Genomic DNA, 9,447 nt, shown 5'->3' on the forward strand with positions numbered 1-9,447 from the left:
CTGGCTGCTGCTGTGTGGAAGACTAGTGATTTTGTTGTTTTTAGTTAGAGCAACCGACAACAAATCACAGTCTGCCAAATAGCACAGGCTCCTCCTCTTCTGTCTCCCTTGGCAACCAGTAGGCACGTATAATACACACTACTTCCTTGTTGATGCTACTGCCCGAATGCTAATACAGCTGTAGACCTGCCGCCCTTTCTCTTGAGTAGGGTAGTGTTGCCATGCTAACTAACCCTTCCTCCCTCTTCCTTTCTCTCCTTCCTCCCTTTCAGTGTGCTGCACCTGCTTAGACACAAGGGCTAACCACACCCTGCTATTTTCCTCGTCTTCCTCATTCTCTTTCAGGCACTTCAGTCACATCTTCATCCTCTCTTTCCTCTGCCTCTCCTATTTGCTGTCTCTTTCCACTCCACATTCATGCTCCCACTCATATTTACAATTCCATTGGCTTGCAATGTGCAACGTCCCCCCCCCCCCCCCCCCTGTGTGTGTTGTTTATTTTCTCACTCTTTTTATTTCAGTGTGAAGCAGTACTCTGGTCATTTGCTGTAGACCAAGGAGGCTCAAAGTGAAGAAGAATGAGATTGCCCCTCCTTCCTCAACCTTTCTGCCCTTCCCAGCACATCACCTTCAGACTATTCTGGATTGTGGGTGTCTTTTGGTTTTTTCTTAATCTTATTTTTGTATTTTTTAATGAAATAAATGTCCAACATTCCTGTGCATAAGAGAAAATGTAGATGTTCTGCATTTTTAAGAGTGTAATCCATTAGTTTATCAGATACACACTTGCTTTTTTCTAACACAGATAACAAATTATCCTTCAGACTTTTCACAGAAATAAACATAACCTTTATTTTTTGGATGGCTTTGTGGTTTTGTTTTTTGTTTTTTAATGACGCGTGTGTGTTTGTGACTTGGTGGAAATCTATCTTTTGTGCGTACATGTAAGCACATGTCAGCGTGTGTGGGTTTGGTGTGCTTTCTGTAGTCTATATTGGTTCCTTCGCACCCAGTTGTACTACATTACCACTCTGTGCAACATGCAGAACGTAAGCTTATTCTTTTTATTTTATTTTCGAGAGCTGTGGGGGACTTAACCCTTTCAGACTGGATTTTTGGGATGTTTATGTTGGGATTTGTGTGAATATAGCAGTTGTCTGATGAAACAGCTGAAATCTTTGATTTTTTTTTTTTTGATTTTTTTTTTTCCTCACAAATGGGGAAAAATGTAGCTAGAAATTTGTTGGCATTTTATTAGAACGTTGGAAGGAGAAGAGGGGGGGGGGGGAAAAAAGGATATTGAACCTCATTGTCCCTGCAGTTTCCTGCTCTCCATGTGCCCATGCTGTAGACTCCCCATTTTCAAATTACAAGATGAATAAAGATGATGCCACTTTTTACTAAATCTTGAACTTCTGTTTTTATTAATTCACATTTCTGGTCTATATCAGTTTCTAAGTGTTTTTAGTTAAATGCTGTTTTATTAATATACTGCCAAACAACAACAGTTGCTTAAAGGCACTTTATATTGTATGATAAAGGCCCAACAATACTGCAGGCATGTGATTGAAGAGTGAGTATGTGAGTGCAACCTCAGATGAACAACATGACATATCACACTCATTATTTAACAAAACATTCAAATTGTAGACCCTGTTCTTCTGTAGAACCATTTTCTGTACAACTGTCAGTCTGATGATGTTGTGGAGGAATTTTGGCCCAATCTTCCTTACACATTGGGTTCATTTTATTGAGATTTCTGTGTATTCGTTTATACACAGTTCTCTTGGACGGTGCTCCAGAAGTGTTGGATGTGGTTTTTTCAGATAAAACTTTGCAAACAGAAACCACGCTGTCATGTTTTTAGAGAGAAGAGGCTTTCTTCAAACCTGGCAACCGTTCCAAACAAGTCATATTTGTTCAGTCTTTTCCTAATTGTGTTGTCATGAACGTCAACACTGATGGAGGACTGTAATGTCTGAGATGTATCTCTTGGGGTTTTTTGAGCATCTGAGCATTTCACAGGAACTTGTATTCCTGGGAATATGGGTAACTATAATGTTTGGAAATGACCTTTTAACCCTTGTCAGACTGATCTTAGAGAAGCATCAGTTGCTTCTCTAAGATCATTGCTGATGTCTTTCTTCTTTGGCAATTTGTTAACGCACACCAGAATGCTCCAGACAAATACACTACTATAACTTGTGCTTTTGTAGAGGTGCTCGCACCTGCTGATGATAAACACATTTGCTCACCATCACCTGGCCACAACTTCATTTTTCATACAGAAGCAGTAAGAGTGTGCTTAGTTTTTCACACACTGACTACATTTTGGGTTAGTTTCCGTTAGATAACACCACGATGTAATATGGCATGTGTTGTTGTTCATCTGAGGCTGTATTTACCTCATTTTAACACCCAGCAAGAACCACATTTTATATTCAGACGTGTAAAACCTTAGAACTGAAAGAGAGTGGAATTTATTTCACTTTCTTTAATATGAGTCCCCCCCCCTAAAAATAAATAAATAAAAAGAAAATAAATTCAAATATTTTCCGGTGAGTTCAAGAAAAGCAAAATACACTCACAATAGACTCTCGGAGTAAATGTATAAAAGTTTGACTGAATAATTACTCAGATTGTTTTGTTATTAAAATTTTTACTTAATAATTTTGTGTTGATCATACTCAGCCAGCAGAAATAAATCTATTGATTTATATTTTTTTCTTTCCTTTTCTTAAAAAACAAATAGAGAAGTTAATTCTTATTGGCTCACCAGATCGTCCTCATGTGGTGTTATTACAGTCATTTACCTCAAATCCCCTCAAACCATGAGATTTATGCCACCATATTTGAGACATTTTTACACCAGCAGGCAGTTGGAACGGACGTTGCTTTGTTGTTTCCTCTCTTAGCTTCTTGTGATTGGTTCACTAACCAGCTAAGGCCACAAGCGAGGCTCTGATTGGTCAATAGCTGGAAACCAGGTAGTGGGAACAGTAGAGCGCGGGTGTCGTGCTTTCGTCGGTGAGTAGCAATAGCTTGCACAGGAATAAAAAAAAGTACTGCTGCCCACTGCGTTTATATTAGAACACAGTTTTTATTATTTAATGACGATGACTGTATACGCTCAGAAATGTCCTTAATGGTCGTGAAACTCCAGAGACCGCGTGCGTGCTCCGGTAGTTGCACTTTGCACCTACAGGTTTCTCAAATAAACGCGATGGCGTAAAATTGGCCTGCATAACAAATAATTAAGCCTTAAAAATGAATGAAACATATAAGTGAGAGGCAAATCATGTTCACTGAGGAGAGGAGTAGAAAATGGGGTTCATTCAGCAGGCAACCGGAGCTGTGCGTCACTGCGAACATTAACGCACAGTCATCAGATACTTGAGAACTCCTGGAGGGGTATAATTGTCTTCTTTTAGGGAAAAGGAATAGGAGTGACGTCGGTCAGACATGCGTCGCTTTTATGTTTGAAGTGCTTACACAGGATGAATACCTGAACCTTCAAAATAAATCCACGTTTCTTTTAAATGTTGGCCCAAAGCACTTCATTGTGGAGAATGTTATTAGACGATTTTTGTTCTTTTTTTATAATCTGCATCCATTTTTTGGTCATTATTTTTATTATTTCAAATAATGAATCTTTAGTTTGTAAAGGACTTACTCAATCCATACATGTTTCATCAGCTCTAGTCTTTGCATATATTAAAGATAGTTGTGTTTATCCCCACACTTACATTCGTGGACTCTTCTTATTTCCACAGAGGAGTGCATTCATACTATGCATGCTTGTTTTAATTTCTGCTCCTTACAGTCTCCATCATGGAGCCTCTGTTACCAGGAGAGTCTGGCCAGTTCATAGCAGAGCAGAGTCGGGATGTGTTTGTCGAGGATGAAGGAGTGCAGAAGGTGGCGGAGATGCTTTACGGTCTCCAACACAGTGACGAGCTGACAGCCAGTGGCTGGAAGAAAGCAAATCCATTGGCCCCAGCACCCACATCTGACCAGGGGAGTGTACTAGTACCCAGGCTATGAAAAGATTCTTCATAGTATACAGTATTGTGCAAAAGTGCTGAGCCATCCTTCATTTCTTTATGTTTTGCTTCCAAGGAGCCAGAGTTTCTTGCAATGTTTTAAAATGGTTTTAAGCAATAGTTCTTCAGTCCTTCTGAAAACCTTTCAGAAGATTTTCTTCCATCATTTTCATCATTTTTTTTCCACCAGTTTCTGGTTTTCTATCAGTCCTGAATATCCCTATCTACTGTCTCTGTCTTTGGCGGTTCATCAGTTTTCCCTCCAGATGTCGACCTCCGTGTGTTCCCTAGTTTTTCCCTTGGTTATACCTATATATAAGTTAGACCAAGCATTATATCTGCTATAGTCAGGGGTGCACATAAGTGGTCCGCAGGTGCGCATTCACTGTCAAAATAAAAGACGCGCACCAGATAAGAAGTTGCAATGCGCGTTTGCGTCCATATAAAAGGCACTGTTTTTTTCCGCTAGAGTGGGATTTTCACGGCATATTCTGCACCACATCTCTGTGTGTTCATCATTTGTTTGAAGCCAGCTCACCTCCTGCAACCACTTTTCCGAGAATACGCGCTTCTTTTGCGGTTCGGACTCCTTCTGACATTTCGTTGGAGGTGGAGGAAAACCAAAGTAATTGCTTAAAGGAGCTTCTTCGACATTTTTAAGAGTTCTAAACAAACGTCTGTCCTCCTCCAGAAAATCTTATGTACGCAAACGCGCGTTGCAACTTCTTATCTGGTGCGCGTTTTTTTTATTTTGAAGGCGAATGCGCACCTGCGGACCACTTATGTGCAGCCCTGACTATAGTGCTATGCCGAAGTCTTGAGTCACCCCTCATTTCTTTATATTTTGCTTCCAGGGAGCCATATTTTCTTATAATTTTTGAAGTGCTCTTGAGACATTCCCTTTTAAGCTGTCTTTGGGCATTGGCTGCTTTTTCACTTCATTTAAGTCCGGTCCTTGTACCTAGCCATAATAACTTAGTGGTTATTATTGTGAAATTTAAAAAAGAAAAGAAAAAAGGTTTTAAGGGGGGTTTATTTAATAGTTGCAGCTAATCAGGTGGTGAGATTGTGAATATGTGTTGCTTTACTCTGTTTTATATTACCATAAATATAAAGTACTAAGGTTTTCAACTGTTGTCTGGACACAATGAAGGATTTATGAAATGATTGTATCTACTGACATCCAGAATTAATCAAAAAGACAGTAGCTGCAGTGGTCTTTGATTGTATTTTGTATGGGTACAGGTTTTTAAAATATTGACTAAAACACTAATTTAATACAAATTTTTAAAACCTCAGTGGAGAAACCCTGTCTCTTTTGGACAGTGTGTTACAGTATATTCACTTTTCTTTCCTTTTTTTTGTATACTTTCTTAATAATTTGTGCAATTTACCACTGCAGGCATTGAACTGGGTATTTGTAGTAGACACCATGAACTTTTCCTTTTGGCCAGAGGAAGAAACCCAGCAATGTGAGGTGACTTATAAAGGCACCACATACACAGGCTACATGACCCTGTGTGCTGCCATCACCAGAGCCATGGAAGAAGGTAAGAGTACATACCTGTACATCCACTTAGTTACTATATTATACAGACTTATAGAAAATAGCAGTAGGCAACTCACAGCACTTTCTATTTTAAGGTAAAGACTCTTCAGCATTATACATAGAAAGCCAGAAATGTAACAATCCTTGATGAGCATAAACATGAAGGATGGAAATGTCAGATTTATAAATTGTTTGCCGCTGTGACTGTTTGCAGCAAAGTTACAACCATGCTCTTACCTTTACTTCATACATAATTTTAGGTGTTTTAATCCTAGTCTCTGGAGAACAAAATGTATATTTTGATTGTCCCTCTATTCTGTGCAGTTTTGTTATTACCCATTATCGTGTTTGTGCCCTTTATTTGAACTACGACTGCTGGGAAATTGCTTGTAGCTCTGCATGTGCCTGTGCATCATTTATAATTAGCATGAATGACTCCGGATATGAATCAATTATGTCTCATATGGAATAGCTCTCAGTGTGTGGTCGCCATGGCCTTTATAATTACAAGAGATTTTCTCAGAAAAGCACAGGTAGTTTGGCTCCAGTGTGAATCTCGGGGTGGGGGGTTGACAGCGTGAGATCAGAGCAAATTATGTATTTTGAGTCTATTGTGAGCAATGGCCACTGTCAAGTTATATTCTTATTATTGCACACCGAGGGTAGCTCCTGTTTTAAGATTAATCCACCTAGCACCTTCTCTTCTCCACACTCCACAGGTGTACCTATTACTGATCCAAAGTATTTCTCTCAGATGAACGTGGAGGAGTTGGGACGTGTCCTTCGGTCAGACAATGAAACACCCATGCCGATGCTGCGGGAGCGTCACCAGGTTCTGATATTAATACGATATTCAAATAATGATTCAATTGGTCAATATATGGATTTCAGTAATGCTTCAGTTTTGATTTTACTTTGCTTTTTTACTTTCTTTAAATCTAAAAGCTGTCTTTTCAGTCAGGGCAGTCTCAGCATTTACAAAATGAAAGGAGTGCTTTTTAAAGCAACAGTGACTTTTTCTTTTAGAAATAAACAAGGTTTTACATTCCTCTATTCAACATCATGGTACATATATTCATATTTGGCACATTTTTCTGCCTTTCTTTGTATGAAATGTCAAATTTTATTTTGATATTAAGCAAGAAAAGTGATTTTATGGTTCAATTAATTATTGAGTCTGTTAGTTTTGTTACATTTATAAACACAAATTTAAATTGTGGCGCTTTCTGCCTGTTACATTTAAAGAAGCCACCTGCTGAATCTTTTTAACAAGGTGCTGACAGAAGGCGGCCGTGTGCTGCTGGAACATGGTGGAAGCTTCCGCAGTTTTATCAGCCAAGCCGGAAACGACGCCCAGAAGATGGTGGAGCTCATTGTGCAGAAGATCCCCTCGTACAGGGATGAGGCTACATATGAGGTGAGAGTTTAGCAGGATCATTGTACAAATTAGGAACCTCTTCTAATTGGGAATGTGCAAAAAATAAAAGAGACGCCCTCTATTTGCTGCACTAGTTTGGCTTTTCAGAAATGTCAAGTTGGTACAAGAGGAAAGGGTTGGAATGATTAACTTATTTACAGGTTTTTAGATACTAATACAATCACTTATGGTTGAATAGGTCACAGTGAGCAAGCATAAAACTGTAATTTCCCCAAATATTTGGAAAACTGATCTTTTTATTAGTACGGAGCATAAATACATAACTGTGCAGATACTTTGAGTTTTCAGCCTAATGATACAGCCTGTATATTGCTTTATAGATTATGCACAATGCATAATACATATTAAATGCATATATGAAATATATGTGATCAAATATATGCATTTGGAGAATTTAAAATAAATTGTGATGTGAGAGTTCCACCTCCTGGTCAAATACAGTGCAGCAACACTGATGCTGTCAGTTTATTACACAGTCAGAGGAGAGCATTATACTCTTTGACGTTATTTCTTTAATTTTATATTTGTGTAAGAACACCTGCCAAATTATAAATATTTGTGGCCTAAGGACAAATACGATGTTGATATTTTGTCACTTTCTTGGTTGCGTAAGGGTAAAAGGATTTCATTCTACAAGCGAGCCCAGATTCTTGTGGCAGATTACTGGGGCCTCATGGCGGCCAGAGGACAGGGTGACATCATTAACATGGATTGGCTCACCATGTTTGCTGACTACAGGGTTCCTCAGGCGCTTGTCTACTTAGGAGCTCTACGATACTCTGATACGCTGATGCAGGCGTTGAAGAACGGTGAGACAGTAGTGTGTCTATGCACTTGTTTCTCTTACTGAAGATAATATTTCAAATCACGAGATATAATTGCTTTCAGGTGAGCTTCTGTCTTCAGGAGACCGGAGAGAAGTAGAGATCCGAGGTTGTTCCATTTGGTGCGTGGAGCTGATCAAAGACCGTCTCCACAAGCTGGTGCAGGAGAGAGATGGACAACCCTGCAGTGTGAACTCGGTTATCATCGACTTTTACCTGTGGCCTTACGCCAAGCAGCACCACAAAGAGATGGCCCACATTCCCATACACCACACACGCTGTATTTACTATTGATGAGCTGGCTGGCAGCCGTACATACAGGAGGCTGCACTTCTCAGTCTGCCGCTCGCTGGGCTGAAGCCAAGCACATCACTGTGCCAGGTATACAGTGGGGCAAAAAAGTATTTAGTCAGCCACCGATTGTGCAAGTTCCCCCACCTAAAATGATGACAGAGGTCAGTAATTTGCACCAGAGGTACACTTCAACTGTGAGAGACAGAATGTGGAAAAAAAAAATCCATGAATCCACATGGTAGGATTTGTAAAGAATTTATTCGTAAATCAGGGTGGAAAATAAGTATTTGGTCAATAACAAAAATACAACTCAATACTTTGTAACATAACCTTTGTTGGCAATAACAGAGGTCAAACGTTTACTATAGGTCTTTACCAGGTTTGCACACACAGTAGCTGGTATTTTGGCCCATTCCTCCATGCAGATCTTCTCGAGAGCAGTGATGTTTTGGGGCTGTCGCCGAGCAACACGGACTTTCAACTCCCGCCACAGATTTTCTATGGGGTTGAGGTCTGGAGACTGGCTAGGCCACTCCAGGACTTTCAAATGCTTCTTACGGAGCCACTCCTTTGTTGCCCGGGCGGTGTGTTTTGGATCATTGTCATGTTGGAAGACCCAGCCTCGTTTCATCTTCAAAGTTCTCACTGATGGAAGGAGGTTTTGGCTCAAAATCTCACGATACATGGCCCCATTCATTCTGTCCTTAACACGGATCAGTCGTCCTGTCCCCTTGGCAGAAAAACAGCCCCATAGCATGAGGTTTCCACCCCCATGCTTCACAGTAGGTATGGTGTTCTTGGGATGTAACTCAGTATTCTTCTTTCTCCAAACACGACGAGTTGAGTTTATACCAAAAAGTTCTACTTTGGTTTCATCTGACCACATGACATTCTCCCAATCCTCTGCTGTATCATCCATGTGCTCTCTGGCAAACTTCAGACGGGCCTGGACATGCACTGGCTTCAGCAGCGGAACACGTCTGGCACTGCGGGATTTGATTCCCTGCCGTTGTAGTGTGTTACTGATGGTGACCTTTGTTACTTTGGTCCCAGCTCTCTGCAGGTCATTCACCAGGTCCCCCCGTGTGGTTCTGGGATCTTTGCTCACCGTTCTCATGATCATTTTGACCCCACAGGATGAGATCTTGCGTGGAGCCCCAGATCGTGGGAGATTATCAGTGGTCTTGTATGTCTTCCATTTTCTGATGATTGCTCCCACAGTTGATTTTTTCACACCAAGCTGCTTGCCTATTGTAGATTCACTCTTCCCAGTCTGGTGCAGGTCTACAATACTTTTCC

The 9,447-nt window shown here is 40.4% G+C and overlaps 2 protein-coding genes across 5 annotated transcripts in view; both read left to right on the plus strand.

The window, feature by feature from the left end:
* hnrnpk (heterogeneous nuclear ribonucleoprotein K) overlaps positions 1-1,405 on the plus strand; it is a 13,898-nt gene extending 12,493 nt beyond the window's left edge. For 3 of the 4 annotated variants that reach the window (XM_085294609.1, XM_085294613.1, XM_085294611.1), the window contains one exon: positions 522-1,405. In XM_085294609.1, the coding sequence (XP_085150735.1) occupies positions 522-552 (31 nt within the window). In that variant the 3' untranslated portion in view covers positions 553-1,405. Of the gene's footprint in view, positions 1-272; positions 491-521 lie in introns of those variants that run through there. The other variant, XM_085294612.1, reaches the window with a different exon arrangement.
* Positions 1,406-2,978: 1,573 nt separating this feature from the next.
* Positions 2,979-8,298, plus strand: qng1 (Q-nucleotide N-glycosylase 1). The gene is made up of 7 exons (XM_085294614.1): positions 2,979-3,027; positions 3,824-4,014; positions 5,443-5,593; positions 6,312-6,424; positions 6,866-7,009; positions 7,644-7,839; positions 7,919-8,298. The coding sequence occupies exons 2-7, from the start codon at positions 3,832-3,834 to the stop codon at positions 8,146-8,148; spliced, it is 1,017 nt and encodes a 338-aa protein (XP_085150740.1). The 5' UTR covers positions 2,979-3,027; positions 3,824-3,831; the 3' UTR covers positions 8,149-8,298.
* Positions 8,299-9,447: the final 1,149 nt, after the last annotated feature.

Source organism: Mchenga conophoros, linkage group LG12 (genome assembly GCF_057382185.1).
Source record: "Mchenga conophoros isolate Kocher_MC1m ecotype Shallow Benthic linkage group LG12, M_conophoros_male_GT1.1, whole genome shotgun sequence".
Taxonomy (NCBI): Eukaryota; Metazoa; Chordata; class Actinopteri; order Cichliformes; family Cichlidae; genus Mchenga; species Mchenga conophoros.

Excerpts from the sequence above, each read along its gene's own strand:
- qng1 (XM_085294614.1), top strand. The coding sequence starts at position 3,832 with ATGGAGCCTCTGTTACCAGGAGAGTCTGGCCAGTTCATAGCAGAGCAG. Across the intron at positions 7,010-7,643 it reads GGGATGAGGCTACATATGAG|GGTAAAAGGATTTCATTCTA; the intron begins GTGAGAGTTTAG and ends TGGTTGCGTAAG. Across the intron at positions 7,840-7,918 it reads GATGCAGGCGTTGAAGAACG|GTGAGCTTCTGTCTTCAGGA; the intron begins GTGAGACAGTAG and ends AATTGCTTTCAG.